The following is a 24801-nucleotide window of genomic DNA, read 5'->3' on the forward strand; positions in this document are numbered from 1 at the left end:
CCTCTGCTACATAGGCTATTTAATTCGCCCGATTATGTTATAGCTAGACATTTTTTAATTTACTTCATACAATAAACACTAATTTGAAATGAAACAAAAAGATACCATTCGTGTTATAATATGGTTACAAAACTGAGAACAGACATATAAATGGAAATAATGTATTAATTGTAAACCAAACACTTCAAATTGTTGGTAAAATTATCAACCATTTACAAAGATCGAGCATATTCTTTCGATTTATTGGTATCTAGACAATATAAAGAGTTCAATGCTGAAATGAAAAATGATTTTAAAGGCGATGGTGATATCCCTAATTTGGATTTGCTTAGTGTTTAGTGTGTTTGTAGACTTAAATTTTGGATGAAATTCCACTTCCAAACAGACAAAAATGAGTTTGATGAGGGTACATGTACATCCAAGGGATTCGGTAAAGCATCATTGAAGCTTTTCACCCAGTAGGCTTAAAAAATCTATTGTATTTTTCTTTAAGAAATTTGGGATTGTCGCTGACCGCACATCTTCAGAATGAAATTGTACATGTAACTTAAGTGTTTGTTACAAGGCCTCCTATCTTGTAACATAAGACTACAGCTACTGTATGATATTTGCTTCCCCATTATTCCTTTAAGATGGATGTTTTCATAGACAAATATGAAAAAGCTACAAATTTTCGTACTTTTAAAGTAGGAAACATTACAGGCAGCAGTAATTCTTATATAGCTATTAGAGGACTTTGTGAAGTTATAGAAATGGTAAAAACTAATACAATTCATTACTAGTCTCGAAAGTGACCTATTGTGAGCTTGGTTGTAGATTGCATTTACGCACAAGAAGAAGCGAAGCTTGGAAAATGTTATTGAGAGCTGCAAAAAAACTTTCAAGACGAGTATTAAACAATACTTTTCATCATGATACATTAAAGCACATGAAATCTTGTAAAAGATTATCTGACATTTCATAGTCTATTAATTATTATTCCATAAGGGAACGTAACACTATTTTATCATTCATTTTGGTGTTCACCCTTTAAGTACAGAGTTTACAACGGTAATGTAGCATATTTCTCGTTCATTATGATTCACTTCAGTAATATCTTCATTTACTTAACTGCCACCAGAATCTCCGGATTCATCACGTCAGATCGTGGTTAATAAATTGAGTCCACATCCCAATCACCATAATTCTATGAAAACTTACACACTGCTGAATGCCTAACTCACAACAACGCAACTGATCAAATCTAAAATTTATAAAACGTCCTTATCATTATTACAAATAATTCCTACCATACCGACTGAACTACAATCAAAATAGAACAACAAATTACAGTAGCAACTTCAAAAGAAAACAATGATGTTCTGTTTCTAACTTGATGTCCAGGTAAAACTTCACTATGTGCTTTTGTGATAGTTCCTTAGTTAACCGTAAGAGTGTAGTTTCAATTAAACAGTACTACTGTGGATTTGTAGTAGTTCAAATAAACACTAACAGAAGCCAATGTGTATCATCTTATGGCTGTCAGGCATCATGTAGTGAGGCAGCAGTTTGGCATGTGTGCAAGTGTGGGATAGCCCATGTTCCGGGTGTGGTAGTTGAAGAGTGTAAAAAATCAGCTATTTGAACGTAGGACTGTCAAAACAATTATTAGTGCTCTTGTAGGCCACACCAAGGATTCAATAATTGTTTATGCAGGGAAAGAATTATTTACATAAGTAATGTTTGAGAGAGTGAGAATCAGCTGACAAAGGAAACGATGACTTTTGCAGATCTCAGCTGTATTAAAAAGTAGCCTAACATCATACAGGGTGATGAAGTAGAAATAGGCTCATTTTCTATGATTTTTTTAAGCAAACCATTAATACAGGATACAATTCAGTAGGTAAATGTTACTGTAAAATTAATGAAATAGTGAAGAAAATAGAAAGTCTCAGATGCTAAAACACTATACTTTCTTTTTCCAATTAGCACCAACAACAATCTGTTGAATATAATTGAGTTGTTTCAACAGCAAATTTCAAGATCTGAAAGGTAGAGACGCAATAAGTTCAAGTTATTCCTACATCTAGTAACACAGTGAAGGAGATAGCCTTGTTCATTTCTCAGTGACGGAAGGATATCAATGGTCTTGTGACATTTTTACAATATACAACTAAAATACGAGGCATGTTTTTTAAGTACCATAACATTTTTTTATATTAAAGCCCACAAATTTACCTACTTCTATACATAATTGCCATCAATAAGGGTGCTTTATCATATCTAAAAACAACTTTTGTTTTACTGTCATCATAGAAAATTGTCACATGATTTAACAGCGACTGAACGCGATCATGCTGATGCTGTTGTTGTTGGTGCAATGCTGACCATCAAAATGGTTCTTCTGATGAAAAAACAATTGGCACTAAATTGAGGCTGTTAGGGGATTATCAAAAATTGTTCCCAACAAACTGCTGTGATGAGATCCTGAGTTTATTTTGTCACATATCAACAGACATTGTTATACAGGATGTTTCTTAATAAAAATATCACAGAGAACACTTCTTGAAAAATGAGAAAACTTTTCCAATAATGAAGATATTGTGCAATGTCTGTTTATTTTCAATTTGTCATTAACTTTCTGCACCAATTCATAAGTAATTGAGGGTTGTCCACTGCATTTCTCATGAACATTTTTATCGCCATCTTTTATAAAGTTTTTACTCTTCACAATTGTTGGTTCATGGTTCAATTGCTTTCATGGCTTTAGCGCCAAGAAAACAAATAACAGCATGTACTTCACAGTTAGCGGAATTCTCAATTGACTGCATTTTAAATATTCATTAACAGATGTAAAAAAGATAAATCTTTTTCATAATTGCATCTATGGCTTGCTAAAAGATGGAGGTAGACAGTGTGCAAGTGCGGAACACCGACCGTAGTTCTGTAGCAGTGGAATTTCAAAATGGTTACTCGCTTAAAAAACGCTCCTCATATTATGACTAACCCATGTTCTGGGAGGCTAGGTGCTTTAAACATAGTATGTAATAGTGAAGAGTTGTATTAGTATTGAAATGTATTTCTCATGTTTTAACATCGAAAATTATTGAACCAAAATTAAAAAGTCCTGCTTTATAGTGTCAAGAAATTATACAGTGCGAGTTAAAAGTATGGATACACTCTGTTTAGTTTTTGATGGAGGGATGGAACTCTGGACACCTTTCCAGGAACCAGAAGTGAACTTTTTAGTAAGTTAAGACGTGCTTTTGTGATACTTTACATTGAAATGGAGTGTTTAAGTGAACAAGAGCGTATTATGATCCTGATGATGCGAGCTACGGAGACCAGGTGAGATCTTATGATGAAATAAGGAATTTATTTAATGACACTTATCCCAATCGAAACCTTGTATCTAAATCAGGAGTTCAAAAAACAGTCCCTTTTCTGGAAACAGACCGCCCCAAACCTGGACGTCCAAAATCAGCTACAAACTAAGAATTGTCACTTGACGTTTTTACAGTCTATTGTAGAAGATCCTCATGCCTCAACAAGAAATGTTTCTCAAATAGTAGGTATATCTCAAACATCAGTTTATAAAGTTTTACATGACTGGTTATAAAGCGTACAAAGTTCGTTTAGTACATGAGCTAAGTGAGAATAATTTTGATCGTCTTAGTAGAATTTTGTGACATAATGATGAACGTTGATTAATGATACAATTAGATTAAAAAACATTGCTTTCTCAGATAAAGCAACTTTCATGTTAACAGTAACATTAACAGACACAAGCTCAGTATTGGGCTGATGTCTACCCTCATTAGATGAGAAAGTAATATACCCAGCACTCTGAAAATTAAATGTTTGGCTTGGTATTGTAAGAGATCAGTCTGTTGGGCCCTTCATTGATTAAAACCTTAATGCCGAGGTATACCAGGAAATGTTATAAAACAAGGTTTATCCAGCTATCTAAGTAGCAACAAACCACTGTAATGGTTTAAACAATGTTTCCAAATCCCTACATAGTGAGAAGAGAAAGTATCGAGTGGCCACCAACATTGTCAGATCTATCTCCACTTGACTAATTTGTAAGGGGTTACATTAAAAACGTCTATAAAACAAAACCCCAGTGCCTTAATTTTGCCTCAGAGACAAAATAGTAGCAGAAATTCACAAAGTCCCACGTGAATTCATACAGCCTGCCGTTTCAAGTTTCTACAACAGGCTTGGACATTGTCAAAATGTTCTGGGACATCAGTTTGAACATCTGATATAAAAAACACAGGTTTGTAAGTATTAGTGGTCTTATTGCTTAACATAATTGTGATTGTATTTCCACATCTTCGTGAAGATTAAATTATTTAATAACTACCTCAGGGAACTTTTAGTGTAGAAATGAATAGATTCAAGTTAGTATCAAGTAAATGATTAAAAATGAATACTTTCTACTCTCTTGACGAATATTTATCATATGATTAATACCCTTAGTTTTTTATTTATAATTTTTATTTACTATTTGTACTTAGTTTGTGTGTGTAATGTTTATTTATTAAGTTTTAGTTATGAATTTTAATTAATTATTTATTTATACTTTTAAATATACTATTGTTTTAGAGTAAACTGTTAAATATTGCTCGTCTGATTTTGTCTTTTGCATGTAAATTGTTTAATGACAATAAAATATCTTGAATCTAGTGCTACTGTAATTTACATTAAAAAATTTTAAACTGCACCCCAAAAATCCCATTTTGGGGAAATGGTTCACTTTTGTTTCCTACAGGGGTGTCCTTATTTTTCTACCTTTGTCCATTGAAGGTTGAGCAGGATCTATCCATGCTTTTAACTTAATTTATTTCAATGAGTTGCCTTTTGTTTTTACATTTAAAATTTTTGAGCTGCCTCCCCCCAAAATCCCATCTTGGAGAAATGGGCAAAGTTATAACAATTACTAATAGGTTCACTTTTATTTCCTAGAAAGGTGTCCCGAGTTTCACCCCTCCATCAAAAATTAAACAGAGTGTATCCATACTTTTAACTCACACTGTATAAACCGTACTGTCGCATTGGAATAATGTTCAAATACAGTCTGCACAGGCAACAATGGAACCAAGCTCACACTGTATAAACCGTACTGTCGCATTGGAATAATGTTCAAATACAGTCTGCACAGGCAACAATGGAACCAAGCACTCGTTACGACAAGAATCAAAGATTCTAAAATGATCTAGGCCTAACTGGCATTTTGTTGTATTTGTGAGAATACTTACATCAAAGTGCTTTACTATAAAAAGATTAACCATCAATAAGCTACTAAATAGTTAGTTTATTTGTTGAGCGTTAAGAAAAAAATTTCACATCTGCCTGTACTTTGTTATTTGGTGAACATGTATTGTATTTGGTTCTGTGAAATTTGTTATAAACTTGCTTTTTTCTCGTGAAATAGTTCACAAACTGATAATAAGGACTGTTATTAATTGATTTCGTTTATTTTGATAATAGTTTTGATGTAGTTTACTGTTCGTAATGTAATGTTTTTTGTTCTTCCTGTTACATAACCTTGTCTTGTTTGTGTTTATGTTTTGATTGTTTACGTTTTTGTAGACTCTCATGATGCAAACAGGTTCCAGTTGTGAAAATGCTTTCACTGATGATAGTGCTCATGTTCTACATGATCACAGTTATAACCAGACAGCAGTAATATCTACAGGTATTCCAAACTCCCGAAACTCTGAGGAGAAAGAAAGCAATGACGGCATCCACTGGCAAACTGTGACTGGTTCATTCAAAAGACCTAGGAAATTGGTTTCGAACGGTCCGACATATCGAAGAAATTGTGTTCAAACCCAAGTAGCTTCTCATTAACTACAAATAATCGTTTCGATGCTATTGGAGGGTCAAATACGATGGATGAGAGCACCACATCGACGCCGCCGTCTCATGTTGGCGAGGATAAACCACCTCCGATCTTCGTACCCAACGTTGTAAACGTTAAGAGCATGATAACCGCTATTGAAACTGTTATCCCAAATGACAACTACACATTTAAATGCCTCAGCCAAAACAAATTCAAAGTTAATACAACAACTATTGACGGTTATCGGAAGCTGGTGCACAAACTAAAAGAGTTGCAGGTCACCTTTCATACCTACCAAATCAAACAAGAGAAAGCATATCGCGTGGTTTTAAAAAATATGCACTTTTCCACTGATGTTGCGGACATTAAGATTGCTATTGAATCCTGTGGGTTCCAGGTTCGCAACGTAATGAATATGAGACAGCATAAAACCAAAGCACCTCTTTCAATGTTCTTTGTTGATCTGGAACCAAATCCGTGTAACAAAGATATACTGTATTTAATATCGAGTACCTCCTTAATGCAAAAATTACCTTTGAACCACCGCTCAGGAAATCCGAGATCGTTCAGTGTAAGCGATGTCAAAGTTATGGACACACCAAAACGTATTGCTGGCACCCTTACAGGTGCGTTAAATGTGGCCAGAACCATGACACACGGGCATGTTTGAAATCCAGTGATACCCCACCCACCTGCGCTCTATGTGAGGGAAACCACCCGGCGAACTACAAAGGTTGTTCTGTGTACCGCGAACTTAAACAAAAATCGTTTCCCCCGATCAGACCCAAAGTACCTGAAAGTAAAACTCATGATCAATCACCTCGGGGAGCCTAAGAAGTGGTAAGACCTCCCAGTCCATCCACTGTTCGAATCCTGCCGGGACGATCATATGCACAGGTGGCATCCAACTCGATGTTTGAAGATAACAGTACTCAAAACGCTTTAAGTAAAACACTTAACGACTTTTTCAGCAAATTTGAAAAAATAATGATACAACAGGCTGAACAGATAGGTACTTTAATGGACCTATTGTCTTCTGTAATTTCGAAGCTAAAATGAATAATTTTTATAGAATAGCACTTTGGAACGCCAATGGCTTGAGTAACCATACTCAAGAGGTTAAAATATTTCTTGGTCTTCATAAAGTTGATATTATGCTTATCTCCGAAACTCACTTCACAGATATGACACATTTCAAAATTCCTTTTTACTCTCTGTATCACTGTAATCATCCAGATAATACTTCTCATGGTGGTAGTGCGGTATTAGTTAAAAATAGTATAAAACACCATGCCATACCGCTTATAAGTATAATTATATTCAAGCTTCCAGTGTTGTGATTGAAGACTGGTCAGGTCCACTCACGGTATCTTCTGTGTATACCCCTCCTCGTCATAACGTTTCATACCAGCAATACAGCAACTTCTTCAATACCTTGGGTTGTAGATTTATTGCGGGGGGTGACTTTAATGTGAAACACACCATGTGGGGCTCTCGGCTGTGCAATCCCAGAGGCCGTAATCTCCTTAAGACTATCAACGACAATAACTATCAATATTTTTCTACGGGAGAACCGACTTATTGGCCTACTGATCCCTTAAAAATTCCTGATTTACTTGATTTCTTCGTGACTAAAGGTATTTCCCAAACGTACACACGTGTAGAATCTTGTCTTGATTTATCCTCAGACCATTCTCCATTGATCTTCACTTTAAGTTCATCTGCCATTACTACAGAGGGTCCACTGCGGTTAAGTTCTAAATATACTGACTGGGACCAATTTCGATCTCTTCTTGATGAAAACTTGCATTTACACGTTTCCTTGAAGACAAATGGTGAAATAGATGAAGCTGTTGAATTGTTTAACAGGACAGAAATCAGAAAACTTTATTCAATTTCATCAAGAAAAGAATAGGTGTCAAAGTATTACAATATGAAATAATTTACATTACATGTCATGTTTTAATGAAAACTGTTTATTGAAGTCTTGAACTCGTCAAGGGTGTAGATGGATCTGTCTTTGAGCCAATTTAGCAGTCTTCTTTTTAAGGTTTTGGTGTCACAATTTTTGAAGTCTTGAGGAAGTAAGTTGAACAGCTTTGCCCCAGCGTAGCAAGGTTTCTTGGAGAAAAGTGCTGTCCTGTGTATCGGTAGGGAGAAGTCATTACCATGTCGCGTGTGATGATCATGGACAGCACTCATTCTGGGCAAGTTCCCACGTGAGGCTGCGTGATTGATGACCTCAATGATGTAGATGGACACCACTGTGAGAATTCCAAGAGACTTGAAGGCTTCTCTACAGCTATCCCGAGGTTGAAGACCAGCCATGACCCGAACAGCACGCTTCTGTGCAATAAGGACTCGTTCAAGGTTGTCAATTGTAGAGCCTCCCCAGAGGATTATCCCATAACGAAGGTGGGATTCAAAGATGGCATGATATGCAGTTTTTGTTGCAGTTGATGTGGCTACTGCCTTGATTCTCTTCAATACAAAAACTGCAGAATTGAGTCTAGAGCATAACTGATCCACATGATCTTTCCAGGAAAGACATTCGTCCAGTATAACACCCAAATGTTTGGTTGTCCCAACCCGTTGTAAGTCTGGAGGCTCAGTCAACTCATCTTTCAGCCTTCCCAGTGCTAGGAGTTTTGTCTTAGAGGAGTTAAAAACAAGATCATTGCTATCACAGTACTGTTGTGCCATGCTCACTGAAATATAGGTGTTAATATCTAAGAGCTCAGAAGAGTTACTGCCAGTCAACAGGACAGTGTCATCAGCAAACATGATTGGATAACATTGATTTTCGAGGTATTTTGGCAAATCTGAAGTGAAAAGTACAAACAAGACCGGGCCCAAAACCGAACCTTGAGGGACACCTCGTTTGACCATTTGTGGTTTGGACCTTACAGTTCTCTCAAATCCACACTGCACTTGTTTTATCTCGACTATCTGGCATCTCTCGCTGAGATAACTTTGAAACCACCTCAGTGTGCTTCCCTCAAAGCCCAGAGATTCGATCTTTTGAATTATTAATCTGTGGTCTAGGGAGTCAAACGCTTTGCTGAGGTCAAGAAAAACACTTGTAACAGTGATTCCTTTCTCAAGGTTGTCTATAATTTGTTCTACTAGGTCAATTAGTGCACTTGTGGTTGATTTTCCGGATATGAAACCGTGTTGTCTTTCAGGTAGAAGGTTGTTGATATTTAAGTGATCCAAGAGCCTTACCAATACTATTTTTTCAATAATTTTAGAAATAGTTGGAACAAGAGATATGGGTCTGTAATTTTGAACCTCCTGTTAGCTTCCATTTTTGTGGAGAGGATACACTTTAGATGTTTTTAATTTTGTAGGAAATTCACCCTGAGACAGAGACTTATTAATGATGTTGGTAAGAGGCTTGCTAATCTCATTAATACAAAACTTTATCATCTTAGAGTTAATACCATCAACCCCCGCAGACGATGTTGATTTCAGCGAAGAAACAATATTTAAGACCTCCTCATGTGACGCAAGCGGCCAGTTGGCAAGTGTTTCTCCTTGAAAAGAGTTATTCAACTGAGCAACATGTGATCTTCGAGTGTTAGTATTGTGTAACAAATTCTCAGCTGCAGTGGCAAAAAATGTATTGAAGTGTTCAGTTACTTTGTCAAGATCACCGTCCACCTCTCCTGAAATTTCCAGCCGCCAAGTGGTCACTGGGGTTTCTGTAGAGGATGATCTCTCGTGGTTGATGATGCTCCAGATGGCTTTTGATTTGTTGTCGGATCTAGTGATGAAGGTCTCATTTGCCTCTTGTCTTAAAGTCCTCAATTTCAGGTCGTAATCCTTCTTCCTTTGAAAGGCAATTACTTTATCCTCTTCTCTTCCGCTTGACATAAAGCTTTCTTGAGCCTCAATGAAGCTTTTCCTGAGCTCTATAGCATCTGGATGGTAGGTTACTTGAGGCTTGGCTCCGGTTGGTTTTCTTCGAGACGTCTTAAGAGGACAGGCAATGTCCAGAGCAGCTGAAAATGTGGCTATAAAGTTAGAGTAGGCACGTTCTGCACTGTTTTCTTGGTAGACTCTTTCCCATGATTGCAGTGCAAGCAGGCTTTTCAGATGTGAAAGATTGTCTTCATTTAAGTGCCTTCTAGTTGAGGTTGAAGACTTTTTAAGGCGAGATGAAACTTCCAAGAAACACAGCTGTCCAGTATGATCAGAAATGCCTGTATTTGTTACTTGAACTCTTACTTCATGAGGCTTTAGGTTGGTGCATACAAGATCGATGGAGGTGGCAGAGGTACTAGTTATTCTGGTAGGGGGTAGTGGTAATCTTGAGATATTCAGAGAAGCAAGCATTTCACATAGAGCCGTATTCTCTCTTGAAGTTGTTAAGTTGTTGATGTTGAAGTCTCCGAAAATGCAGATCCTACTGTTGTTTGTGGGTATTTTCTCTAGTGCATCAGCTAAGTGCAACAATGAGATGTCAAGAGAAGCATTCGGGGGACGGTAAATTCCAAGTATGTAAAGATGTCTTCTCCTATCCAAAGTTACCTTTACCGCACACATTTCGCAACGGAGCTCTTCACAATGGCTGCTTAAGTCGAAACATTCTGCCTCATTAGCCATATTTTTGCTTTTGTATATGGCCACACCCCCTTTCAGGTGATTTTCTCTGCAATATGCAGCAACCAAAATGTAATTTAGCAGGCACACGTTTTCCAGAGTAGTCAGATTCAGTCCATGTTCTGTGAGTACAACAAAGTCGGGTTTATCCAAGTCTAAGAGATGGTTCAATCTGTCAATTTTATTACCAAGTCTGTCAACATTTTGATGAAAGACTACAGTATTCTGCCGTGATGAAAGATTGTTGTGGCCCAAGTTGAGTTTACAAACGTTTTGTCTCGAGTTTTTTTTCTCTGAGTGGGGTCTAAAAAATGCTGAATGTTGTGGGACTCGATTTGTTTTATAAGGGGTGGTGTGACTAGGGTTTGGGTGGAAGTTTCTTCAGATCGTGGAATATCTTGCCTGAGTTCAGAGTCATTGGACCGTTGGCAAACAGAGATTTTGTTTTCTTGATCCTTGAGGCTGGGATTTCTTGTAGTTGACACATTTTCCATGTTTGAATTGATAGCCCAGGAAAATCTCTTCGTAGGTATAAGAGAGGAATCATTTCTGAACGATAAAGCATCCTCAATATTTTTCAGAAAGAACTCCTCTAACGTCTCCCCAGATGCTAACTTCTTTGCTGTGTAAGGAGGTAAAGGCATCTTTTGTCCAAGATTGGTCCCTTGTTCTTGTGAAGAGTTTTTGTCCCAGTTCAGTTTTTTAGGCGAGGTTTGTCTGTCTCCTCCTGTTTCGACCTGGGTCAGTCTTGTTGACGATGTTGGTCTGTCTTTTTCTGTTATGGATTGAATCAGTTTTTTCGGTGAGGTTTGTCTGTCTCCTCCTGTTATGGATTGAATCAGTTTTTTAGCTGAGGTTTGTCTGTCTCCTCCTGTTTCAGCTTGGGTCAGTTTCTTTGATGAGGTTTGACTGTCTAATCCAGGTACAGTTAGTGTCTCGAAGGTAGAAGAAATTGGAGATGAAAGCAGGTTATTTGAAGGGGGACCAAGAATTGAAGGTGTTACAAATGGTTTTGGACTGTACTGCTCCTGTGGCATGTCATGTTCGATGTTTTGACAAATGTTTAGCTTAATTTTTGACTTTATGTTACCAAGAAAAGATCTTAGGTAAGCCCTTGCTGCACCTTCCAGATCAGAGATCTTCATTACAAGTTCTTCAGATTCAGTCTTCATCAAGCCAATCATTTTGCCTTTCTCATTGACCTGCAAGCTTAAGCTTTCCTCTCTAGCAACCAAGTCAACAATCCTTGTCCTTAGACCATTTCTTTCAACCTCGTCACAGGTAGCTTTCTGACTAAGCTCATCTAATTTTGTGGTTAACCGCTTAATTTTGTCTTCAAGTTTGGCCTTTTTGGAATTTAAGTCAGTAATAGTATTGAAGTAATGATTTTTTTCACTTTCAGCTTGTTCTAGCAAGTCCTGATTGATAGAGAGTTCTTTTTCAAGTTTTTTGTTTAAATAAATTATGTCTTGTTGCAGATTATGATTTTTCTCAGTTAATTCATGAATAATATCCTCAGCTGCTTTTAGTCTGTCTTCAATCTCCAATATGCCTTCACCTGCTTTTGCCTTAAGTTCATGTAATTCTTGTTTTAAAAGCATATTTTCATTCAATAAAGCATTACCTACCTCAGCAGCCAGAGTGAGTGACGTTTCATGATCCAGGCTATCTACTACTTACAGTCCAGAAGTGTGCTTGGCAATCAACGCCGCATCACCGAAATGGAACCACTAATGGCCTGAACTACCCTCTTAGCATCAAGAAAAAGATTGCTCAAAAAAGAAGACTTCGTAGGATTTGGCAAAATTCCAGGAATCCTCGTGACAAAAACAACTTCAATAGAGCAGCGCGGGATTTGAAACGTTTGTTATCTAACTTCAATAATGAAAGGTTTCAGGTTTTTACTGCAAGTCTAACTCCTACAGAAGACACGAAATATTCAATGTGGAAAACTACTAAGCACATGACTAGTCCAAGAGTGCCGATTCCTCCGATTATCTTGCCAGGTGGTGGCTGGGGCAAGAACAACAAGGAGAAAGCTGAAGTATTCGCTACGCACATACGCGATATGTTCAAGCCCAGTGACTCAGCTCAAGCTCCTGACCCAGAAATTGAATACTTATTAGAATCACCTACCCAACTATCACTTCCTGTTCAGCCCTTTACTCCCTCTGAAGTAACTGAAATAATTGTGAAACAATTGAAGCCGTACAAAGCTCCTGGGTATGACCTCATTACAGGAAGGATTTTAAAAGAACTGCCGAGGAAAGCTATTATGTTTTTGACTTTTGTCTTCAACGCAATATTGAGAATTGAGCATTTTCCAGCACAGTGGAAATTATCGGAAATTGTCATGGTAGCTAAACCTGGGAAGCCTCCACATCAGGTTAGTTCTTATAGGCCCATAAGTCTATTGCCTGTGACTTCAAAAGTTTTTGAGAAGCTTTTTCTAAAACGATTTCAGCAAGTTATTGATAGCGGCAACCTTATCCCCAACCATCAGTTTGGTTTCCGCCAGAAGCACTCTACCATTGAGCAGATTCATCGTGTGGTCAATGTAGTGAAGGAAGATCTGGAAGCAAAAAGATACTGCTCGGCTGTTTTTCTTGATATCAGTCAGGCTTTTGATAAAGTTTGGCATGAGGGTCTCCTCTATAAATTAAAACTACTAGTTCCTCATTCTTTCTTTAATGGCATCAAGTCCTATTTGTCAAACAGGTTTTTTCGAGTCAAATTTCAAGACGAATACTCCGACCTCCACAAAATTGAGGCGGGCGTTCCACAAGGCAGTGTATTGGGTCCCATCTTCTACACCCTCTTCACATCTGACATACCTGTACGAGCCGATGTCACCATGGCCACCTTTGCTGATGATACCGCTATACTAGCCTCTCATGAAGTCCCAGGAATTGCATCCCAACGACTACAATCTGAGCTGGATGACTTGTCGGAGTGGCTTGTGAGATGGAGGGTGAAGGTTAATGAAACCAAGTCCACTCATGTAACTTTCACAACAAGGCCTGCTAACTGCCCACCTGTCTCTCTTAATAATGTCCTCCTCCCCCAATCTGAAGAAGTGAAATATCTGGGTATGCATCTAGACCGAAGACTAACTTGGCGTTCTCATATCTGGCACAAAAGATTATTTTTAAACCCAAAATTCAAAAAAATATCCTGGCTTTTAAACAAGAGGTCGAAATTATCATTAAGAAATAAGTTGTTAGTATACAAGGTGATTTTGAAACCTGTTTGGACTTATGGTATACAGCTTTGGGGTACAGCCAGTAACTCCAACATCGAAATTCTCCAACGTTTTCAGTCTAAAGTCCTTCGGAACATCCTGGAAGCTCCGTGGTATATAACTAATCAATTAATACATCAAGACACCAAAATTCCTACAGTAAAAGAGGAAATAACTCGCTACAGCAAGAAGTACCAAGACAAGCTGTATTCTCATCCGAACTATCTTGCGATGAACCTGTTGGATAATAGTGCGTCAGTTACACGTCTGAAGAGACACTCAATCCTGGACTTACCTCTTAGGTTCTAATTTCAAACTTTCTTGTTTATTTGTGTTAGCTCTATCGCTGGATAGAGTCTAACTCGTGTTAATTTATTATTTTATCTAATTTACTTATTGTTCTAAGAATGTCTGAACAGATTGTAAATAAAATTGTCAAAAAAAAAATATCTGCCTGTGTCTGTTTTCTGCTGTGTATCTCGAGAACGAATCAAGCTATGGGTGATGATTACAATGACTCTCTATGGGATTTGTAAGTATTTACGTAGCCTAAGTTTCCGCAGCATATCTCGAGAATGATTTCATCTGTAGACTTAAAAATCTGCATGCATAAAACTTTGTTTCTACATAGACAGGAATGATTTTGATGATGGTGCATGTCTATCCATGGAATTTGGCTGAGTGTCATTGAAGTCTATCGCTTAGTAGGCTGGCAAAATTTCTCTGTCTGCCTGGCAGCTGTAAATGTAAGTACTCAGAACACCTCGAGAATGAAATGACCTGTAGACTTGAATTTTAGCAACCACCTTCAGTGAAACCTACATGCAATTTGGTCTTGCATATTCTTACCTTGTATAGGGTTTTTCATTTTGGGCGGGTAGATGTTGGCAGCCTGTGGTGGCCATGTTGTTTTGGTATCAACTGTTTCATTAGTGTATTATTGTTCAGTAAGTTTTGCCATTTCATTACAATTTATTTCATCAAGTTACACGATTGAGCAGCACGTTCAGATGATTAAACTTTATTATCAAAATGAGTGTTCAGTTAAAATTTTACGTGCATTGCAACCATTTTACGGCAGACACGGAGGCCCTTCAATTTCAACGTTTGGTAGCTAAATTTGAGAATACTGGTTCGGTAAACAACCAGCCTATACCCAGATGATAAAGGAACAGCAGATCTATCGAGAACGTCGCCACTGTCCATGAAAGTGTGCAGAGGAACCCGAGGCAGTAAATTCCTCGCCGTGCACAAGAACTCGGCCTTTTGCAAACTTCAACTTGGCGAATTTTGCGTCTGGATTTAGGCCTGCATCCGTACAAAATCCAACTGACCCAGGAGCTTAAAGTTTATGACCATAGACAACGCCGTTTGCTTGCCGAGTGGGCTTTGGAGTGTTTGGAAGAGGACCCTAATTTCGGCCGAAAAATTATCTTCAGCGACGAAGCACATTTCTGGATGAATGGCTATGTTAACAAGCATAATTTCCGTATACGGGACAACGCAAACCCACATGAGGTTCACCAGGTAGCGGTACATCCACAAAAAGTTACTGTTTGGTGCGGATTTTGGGCTGGCAGTGTGATTTTTCAAACGTATTTTTTTGAAAACAACGTTGGTGAGGCCATCACTGTCAACGGTGAACACTACAGAACAATGATAACGGATTTCTTTTGGCCCAAATTGAACAATATGGACGTAAACGACATGTGGTTTCAGCAGGACGGCTCTACATGCCACACAGCAAACGAAACCATGAACATTTTGCATGAACGATTTGAGGGTATGGTTATCTCTCGCGAGGTAAGATGATCTACCCTAGACTTTTTTTATAGGGTTTCCTGAAGTCGCAGGTCTATGCCAATAGGCCTTAATCAACCGATGGGATTAAGATCAACATAGCCCAGGCCATCGCTCAAATTCAACCAGATTTATGCGGCAGAGTAATTGAAAATTGGACCACTCGAATCCGTACTATTGTGAGAAACTGCAGTGGACATTTGAACGATGTTATATTACACACATAATGGCATACATGGGCCTTTCAAATGAAAAATAAATTTTGTTAATATATCATATTTAACTTGTTTTATTTCATCTCAACATCTACCCGCCCAAAATAAAAAACCCTATAGTTGGTTACTTTGAAAAATGTCTGTGTTATTGCAATTTAACTGTAAAGTCAACCATTCTGAATTGTGCTCAGCTAGTGTATTAACATTTGTAGGTGTACTAGAGTACTGCTTTGAATATTTCAAAATATTTTAATGTTGACTCAAATTTGAGTTTTGAAACCACGTATATAATACCAACGTCATTTACGTGGTGTCTGAGAATAAAATAATACATTTTTGAATGTGTTCAGTTTAATTCAAAAACAATATTATATGGGCAAGTGTCAAATGTTTTAGAATTATTTATTCATCTACAGAACCAATGTTTATTAGCCTTCAAAATTAAATAAATCTAAACAAATCTGAAGTATGCTAGTCTTAAACCAGTTTTTTCAAATGTGTGGGTCAACGTAACATTTTCCCAACTATAAAATCATTCATATAAACAATATTCTAAAGTAAATTTAGTTAATTTGATTCTTGGAATGTAATTAATGTCTTGTAATGAAGACAGATTGCCAGAAAAAATCTGGATTCCAAGACATACTTTAAGGGAATTGTACATTAAGATACTGTATTGTGATACATATAATGAATTGTTGAAGTGTTGCGGTTCTAGTAAATATTCTCAGACAACTGAAGAACTATGCAATAAGATGCTTCAGCATTTCATGGAGTATGACACACAGATTTCGGTCTTCCCTATCTAGTAATTTGCTTGTACCATATCGAATTTCTGAAGAAAAAAATCCAAATATAGTATTTTGTATGTGTGGAACATTCCAGTCCAAATTAAGGCATCTATGAATCTTTAACACCGATGCACATGCATTACGATACAGTGAACATATGAAATATACAATATAAATAGAAAACCCTCTTCCTCCATCAACCTAAAAAAACTCGAAATTTTAATGAAAACTTTGTCAACATTTACAATAAATCAACCCTTCTTAAAATAGGTGTTATTCTGTAGTGATTACGCTTCTAGGAAATCAGAACTAGAAGTAAACACGTATTCACTAGAGAAGGTAAGATAGTATTTAAAATCAATGATACAAATTATGCTCAACTGTTAGCTAAATTGAATTTATCACTAAAACAAATAGTTTAAATTTAAATCCCAAAGGGATTATCCGGTCGGTAATTGGGCAGATGTGTGCGTTACTATCACCAGTAAGCACGTGTGAACTTTGGTATTTCTTTCTATTGTGGTTCAAAAATTAAAAAAGAGGTTCCAGACTTTATTGTCACCCTGTATATACATACATATACACACTTTACCTTTTGGGGTCTATTTGTTCGCCACTACATTGACTACTAGGTCTGATTAATTTCAAGTTAATATGCCTTTATTTCATTATTACCTACATACATATAACTATAAACCAATAAATTAAAAAACTTGATTTTTCAAATGAAGAAACTTGTTTTTTTTTTGTATTTCTTTAAATAGAATGAAAATACATTTTTGTTCAGGTCTTTTACCTACTTATATATATGAAAAATGAAAAACTATATATGATGTTCTTGATTCAATAAAGTACCCACATTTTATCTTATGAAAGTATGTAGTACTACTTACATTTTGTTAACTGTAGAAGTGAATTAGTTGGTCTGCAACATAGGCATATATAATTTACTTGGTTTCTTCTACACTTCCAGACTGAATATTACATCAGTACGATAGTAAAAAGTTGTTACTATAACAATAGCTTTTTGAACTGTAGATAAAATTTAAAATTAATAAAAACAAAATTTAGTGTCTGAATCCATTTACAAAATAGACACATAATATTTGCTTTCGACCTCAGAAATAGCAAAATCAGTATCAATACAATCATTGTCACTATCAAAATCAAACAGTCCATCTTCAATGTCGTGCAAAACATTTGCATCACACCGCCGTCTCGGCTCTTTAATGCCATTTCAGTTGAAAATGGAAACTCACTTTACATGTTTATTTGTTGACAACTAAATAATCATAATAAGCCTGCATCTATTCATAAACCAAACATTTAATAACAAATGTTTAACCAAACAGTAGCATACGCTACAAGTCGTTGGCCAGCTGAAAACTAACACTACGCAGGTTTGCAACTACGCATCGTAATAAAGGTGAAAGAGGAAATTGTGACTGGTAACCCTTTCACAATACCTACAGAGACGTTACATCTAACAAAAATGAACCCGAATGACTTTTTGTGTTAGATATACAAGTTGCGTTGCAACAAATGTTGGACTGAGTCTGAGTTTGGACTGGAACGGACGAGATAGTGATGTCAGACTGAGTTTGCCTATGGACCCTAAAAGTTTAAGCTGCATTTTAAAATCTGGAATTTTGCCTTACAAACCTCTAGATACAAACGCCTACAAAATTATGTATAGAATAGTCAAGGTTATTTTTGGGGTCTCCAGAGTGTACTTTGTCAGTAATTCAATCCTGCAGTTTTTGATCATACAAAATGTTTTTTGGTTGTAATATAATTTGACACTCTAAAACACTACTTTTCAAATTAAAAGAATTTCTACACTTAAACACAAGAAGTACTTTCATCACTAATCTAAGTCAACACTATAACTCGTCCCCTATGAACTTGAATAATATGACAGGTAATGTAATAAGGAAAACAAAATATACTATTTACAATCAATGGTTTATTTTTATTTGTTTTTATGTTTTTTATACTTTTTTTAAATATCATAAATAACAATTATGTACATAAAACAAAACAATATTTATAAAACAAAAAATAAATCAATACGAGTATTTTACAATAGTGACAAAATGGAATATAAAATTTTAAGTTTAATTAATATAAAGCCAAATATTTTGTGAGAATAGACATACATGTATAACATATATTTGTTAAATATGTATATATCATGTTAACATATGCAAACAAATGTTGTACACGTCTGAAATTTGCAAAAAGACAATAATGAGTATAACCAACAAATGGTGTACAGTTAATTTTTTCTAAAATGAGAAATTTATTTTTTAATATCAATTATAAACTTAGCAAGTTTCCATTAATTTAGATGTTACAATGTATTTATAATGTTATTTACAATAAATAGTAACTATATACATATTTACACAATTTAGGCTTCCCTGAAACTTATATAATTGCATTTAAAAATTGATAAGTACAAGTATCGGCTTAGATGAAAATTGTTCTTAAAATGAGCTGTAATAATCATTTCATTATTTGTACTATTTATTTTATATACTACTGATTACTTTTTTAGATTCATTATAGTACATCCATGATTTTTTTTTCTTTTTTTACATGTGTTGTACTTTTTATTTTAGCCTTTAAATTATTTGTTGTGGTGCAAGAAACAAAGCTATATGTGTTACTTACATCAAACAAAGTAATGATAAAATGTAAATAATTATAGTATACTGGTATCAATGTATTTTTAACAAAAACCATGAAAATTCTATAACTCACAGTTTGCAGTGTGTTGGGGTTGTAAAGGTAATTCATTACACAAATTGTCAAGTCCTTTTGCACAAAAACTTCAGAGTACAAAATACAAACAATGCGTCACAATATATCAAAAACTATAATTGGAAAATTTACCTGTACAATACATAAGAAACATTAATTACAACAATTTGTACATGAATTATAAAAAATGACTAGTTACATCTCAACACCCATTTAGTGGAACATATTTTATTGGAGCTGAAAATTGCATAATTTTTATTGCCAAAGTCTGTACTTGTCTATCACAATTTGATGTGGTGTGTGCGAAGTGGGGAATTACCAGGCTGCGATCAGGAAGTCGAGAGGAAGATGCAGGGGCAGGGGATGGTGGCTGGGATGGGAGAAGGCCACACCAGGCTTGAACAACGTGTCAGAAGGCCTATTAGGGAATACAGGTAATCTTGGATAAGGTATTAATGAATATCTGAAAGCAAACAATCAGTGTTTTAGTAAAAAATATACACTTTGTTCAGTAACAGTTTTAAATAGGCTACAGTACATTTTTAACTGCTATGACATGAAAAATAATCTTTGTATAAATATCTGCTATTAACTTTTTATTCTGTAAAATATTAAAGTTTCAGCAGTCAATCGACCTTTTGTCACTGTTACCCATTGTAGTACTATTAATATAAGAGTATTAATAAAAAGCACAATACTGCTGCTAGATGAAGGTCAAAACGCATCGTAAAAAACACATGTCAAACATAAATAAATACTACCACTGTTCAGTCACAGCACTACCATTAATAAATTACAGTAGGAATTCGTTTGGCACCATTTCATAACACTGTGTTCAGAGTACAACTATTTTCAGTTATGAAAATAATGGCTCTACAGAACAACACTAAAACAAACAATCTGCACATTAAATATGCAGAGCAAAATTCCAATAATCACAGCTTTCTCATAAGAGACAAATAAAACCTAGCAGGAACTAAAAGTTTTCTATAAATTACAAACATTAAAATTAAATGCTTCATTTTCACAATTATGTAAAAAGCATAAATGTTGACTCCTTTAGAACTATTTTAGCAAATCATTTTGATATGAACATGATAAAATTATTTCATTTCATTTGTATTCAGTGTTTTTTGTCTACATTACATATTTCATTAAATCTGGTAATACTTTTAACACTAATACTTATTAAGTTTTTTAGCAACAACACATTAAGGAGTTTATAAAACCCGATGCCATTGAGATTACATTACACAAATTTTATATCCACTACAATAGTAAACACTACAGAATCACAAATTAAATTTCAATTTAATTACTTTTAAAGTGGTCTGTATAGTTATTTACAATAAATTCGTTAGAACAATTCACCACCCTCAGATTACAAAAGCAGATAATTTCTTTTACAATGACAAAATATTTAATTCTATTAATTATTCCTATATTTTTAAAAGTCAATAAGTACAATGTCTGTTATTACAAATAAGATATGCTGATATTTCTGCATCAAGTATTTTAAGGTGGTAATGTTTAACTTTAACAAACAAGTTTAAAAAGAAATTAATCAATCTCAAGAATAACAATGTTTTGGATTTTGTACCAATTATTAATATTCAATCTACATATTTAAAAATCGTATTGAAATGAATAATTTTATTTTATACATTGTGACAAACTACTGAGACTTATTTTGAGTTTGTGTCTTTTTTTAATTGTACGTCACAAATATAATCTTTCTTGGCATTTTCATAGACACTCTGGAGCAGAGTTACACTCAATCACAAAATTATACAGTGTGACAAACACAGATACAAATTTCGATTGATGTTTGAGCTGTTCCATCTTCAACCGTTATTGATATTGAAACTTAACTCGACTAGTTCACAACAGACTTACAATTATTTAAAATTAGGCTGCTTTGGCATACATCAACAAATATATCAAATATATATTATATATACGCTGACCGACCACAGCTGCATGATAATAATTGTACTAGTTTTGCATAAGGCTATTGATGGGCCAATTCCAAAATTATGGTTTCTTCTGAGATGAGATTCAATCCAAAGTTACAATTTCAATATACTAAAACAATTATACTTGCATCCATTTGTATTTTTAATACATCAGGTTAAGACTTTCAAACAGAATTCGTGTAAAGTCTTGGTAGTTCTGGGTTTCTGTAATTTTTAGATAGTTGTGAGAAATGAAAAAAATACATGTTTACCATGCAATCATTACACAAAACAATAATTGTCTGTTTCCCTAACACAATTGAGATTATATGCCTAATCAATCTTAATTGACGTTTTATATGTCATATTAGTAGCGTGTTTTATTTAAATACATGTTAGAATTTAATATATATTCTATAACTTTTAAAAAGATATACAATTCAATATATGACATGATTATACTTATATTTTAATTTATGTATGAACTGTCAAGAGTATTTTCATTTTTATACAGCACTTCTTATTTTAATATGGTTTTGTACTAATGTAGATTGGAACTAAATTTATTTGGTTTTGAGTGAAAAAATACAGTACATATTTATTTATATTGCGAGCAATTTCAGCCAATTTCACCATCTTCTTCACTTATAACTCATAGTACATCTTAGCAAATGGTGGTGGTTATATAGTATGTCAGATCTTTAGTTTAGTTTGAACTTCCTATTCTTGTGTCATCACTTTCGAGCGAAATTGTCAATTATATGTTATCTTAAGGGAGCCACACAAAACTATAAAATAAAGTAATATAGCCACATCAGTGTGTGTTGAATGAGGTCAAGTAATTTAGGTTGCACGGTCATATTATGCAAGGCAGCACTGTTCCTCCTTTTTCCTTATATGTGTTCTTTCTGTTTACCTAAACTTTTTCCCTATCCCATTGCCTTTTTTTTATTGCTGTGAATCTTATTCACAGTTTATTCTCATGTTCACATGCTTATTCTCAAGTACACTTGTGTTTTTAACTGAAAACGCTGATATAAATGAAATCTTTAATACCTTGAAAGTGCTTATGAAGTTTATTCGATTAATGGTATTTGAATCTAGTTTTATTCTGCCACAACAAAATAATCTGGGCCTAAATAAAACTAGACCTCCAAGAGGTTTGAAAAACAAATTTACTCATTGATAATTGAAGAATCATAACATTTGGGAAATAGCCCATCACTGTTCACATTTATAACAAACACATACATTTTAAATCAATAATTACATTAATTAATCAAAGTATACAAAATATGGTATTAGTAATGAGTTTAAAACAATTATTGTAGATACATTCATAGTCCAGGTGTAATTATGTTGAAAAGGGGCTGTCAAGTTATATTTGAAAGATTGAAATAATAAACCAAATGAAATCAAATATTAACATAGCCAATTGCAGTAAATACTTTATAACGCTAATTTTCATTATATAAATATTTTACATTTCACTTAAAATAACAGAAGTGTTTTATAGTTTTGGTCAGAATTAAGTGGTGTTTTTTTCTTTGCATTACCATTGATATATAGCTATGATATTCAAGAAGCTCATACAGTTTTTAAATAAAACTAAACGTTTAAACAATATATATATGACATAAAATTTTAATACATTATGCTGATTTACAAACCCTCCAAGAAATATTAAATAATCATATATTTCTATCTGGAATGTTCGTAGAAATTCTGAAATAAAAAAGGCTGATACCTAGCTGTTTTTATTTGTGGTTAAAAGAATAACCTGTGACTAGTTATTCTGTTATATTATTCTTGTACAGTCCTACAAGTATCTGATTTTCCAAAACCCATAAATCTAGCATTGCCAATACAGAAATATGCCTTGACACATATATTGGCAATGCGGGAATGATAACAGTACAAAAACTGTATTTAACATTAGATAAGCGTTTTGGGTATATTGACACTCCAAATAACTACACAGCCCTTGACACTGGTTATTGGTAATACCAACATAAATGTGAATATATATATCAATATTGTTGTTATTGTAAAGAAACCACACTACAGATAATATTAGAAATTGCCAGTATAAAACCAATACTTGATGCCAGACAGATCACGATTGCTAATAGAGAAATAATTATTGGTAGGCGATAATTGCCAATACATAAACAGCTGATGCCATATCACGATTGCCAATAGAGAAAATAATTATTGACAGGAGATATCTGCTATTTCTAGTATATAAACAGTTCTTGAAAATGGATGTATATTCAATGTTGTCAGCACAAAATGCACTTTAGCATCAGATATACAACAATGACAGAAAAAATACCTTGACAGCAGAAAAGTTTATTAACAGAAAATAAACGACTCTACACAAATTTTGGCATTGAAGAAACAGTTCTTTGCACGTTGTGTCATACATTTTTTTAAATAAATTGGACCTAATCTCTTATTAACAAATCAAAACATGTTCACTGACTTGAGATGCTGTATTTTTTTTCTAACCGTAAAACATATGTTTTTTAATTCTAGCAAATTTGAAAATTTTGTTTCTTTTAATGGAAAAACAAAATAATTTGAGGTAAAAGATATGAACAAGATAAAATAGAATTATTGCACAGACCAAAGCTACATCTTTTAAATATTAATACTAATTATTGTGCAAAGTAAACCGTACAAAGTATTTCCTTCATTTATGGGCAAGTGAGACTTCTCACACAACTTGTTTCCAATGTCTTAAAAGCTATGGTCATTAAAAGGTATGTTCGTTCTTTGAAAATGTAACAGTCAAAATATTAGACAAATATCATACTGAAGCGGTTTTGTCATTTACAACATCACCTCTACATTTACAAGTTTCGTAATTAATACAGTGTTGAAAACACGATCCAGCGTCAGTAACAAAGAACTTAGAAGATAAGATTTTTAAATGGAAATAGAAGTTAATTTGTGATTTAATTATATCTATTAAATAAATATTATTTTGGTTTCATTTGTTTCCTGAATTGATCAGAATTTTTTTATTTCTTACCAATTTATAGTTTTTTATAACAAACTTTGACTTATATTCTATGGATGGATCATGAAAATTAACTTAGTTTAATATAATAGTGTACAATATCTCATCCACAAACATCTTACAATATATCTTTAAATATTTAAGTACCTTTGTAATTCATACAACACATTTTGTGTACAAAACTGCTCAAACCCAAATTTTTTTTAAAATTGGTAATCACACTTGAAATGTACTTTCTTCTTTTGTATTTGAACTAAAATAAATATTTTTGACAGTAATAGATTTTTATGAGAATACTGTAAAAAAATTGTAAGTATTTTGGCATTATCAAGAGTTAAAAATGCATCAGTTCAACAATATTTCTCAGCACAGGTCAATTTTTACACTGTTACATCAGCTAATTTAAAACATGTTTTCCTCCAACTCCAATCTTGAACCAATAATTAAAACACAAAACAACACTATTGAGATTATGTGTATGCTAGGTAAGTAAGGCACGCAGAAAACCGTTAAAAATATAAACTGGTAAGTCGGTTTCAAACTGTGTAGAAGTTACTTGACACCTGCTGAACA

The 24801-nt window shown here is 34.4% G+C and overlaps 2 protein-coding genes across 3 annotated transcripts in view; both read right to left on the reverse strand.

The window, feature by feature from the left end:
- Positions 1 to 7792: 7792 nt before the first annotated feature.
- On the reverse strand, positions 7793 to 8614 carry LOC124367667. The gene has a single exon (XM_046824715.1). The coding sequence runs from the start codon at positions 8612 to 8614 to the stop codon at positions 7793 to 7795; it is 822 nt and encodes a 273-aa protein (XP_046680671.1).
- Positions 8615 to 19344: 10730 nt separating this feature from the next.
- The window catches only part of LOC124365451 (terminal nucleotidyltransferase 4B-like), a 28951-nt gene continuing 23494 nt past the window's right edge, over positions 19345 to 24801 (reverse strand). For both annotated transcript variants that reach the window (XM_046821441.1, XM_046821436.1), the window contains one exon: positions 19345 to 19711. In XM_046821441.1, coding sequence (XP_046677397.1) covers positions 19564 to 19711 — 148 coding nt within the window. In that variant the 3' untranslated portion in view covers positions 19345 to 19563. The remainder of the gene's footprint in view (positions 19712 to 24801) is intronic.

This window comes from Homalodisca vitripennis, chromosome 1 (assembly GCF_021130785.1).
Source record: "Homalodisca vitripennis isolate AUS2020 chromosome 1, UT_GWSS_2.1, whole genome shotgun sequence".
Lineage (NCBI taxonomy): Eukaryota > Metazoa > Arthropoda > Insecta > Hemiptera > Cicadellidae > Homalodisca > Homalodisca vitripennis.

Coding starts and splice junctions, on each gene's coding strand:
- LOC124367667 (XM_046824715.1), bottom strand. CDS start 8,614: ATGTTTGCTGATGACACTGTCCTGTTGACTGGCAGTAACTCTTCTGAG.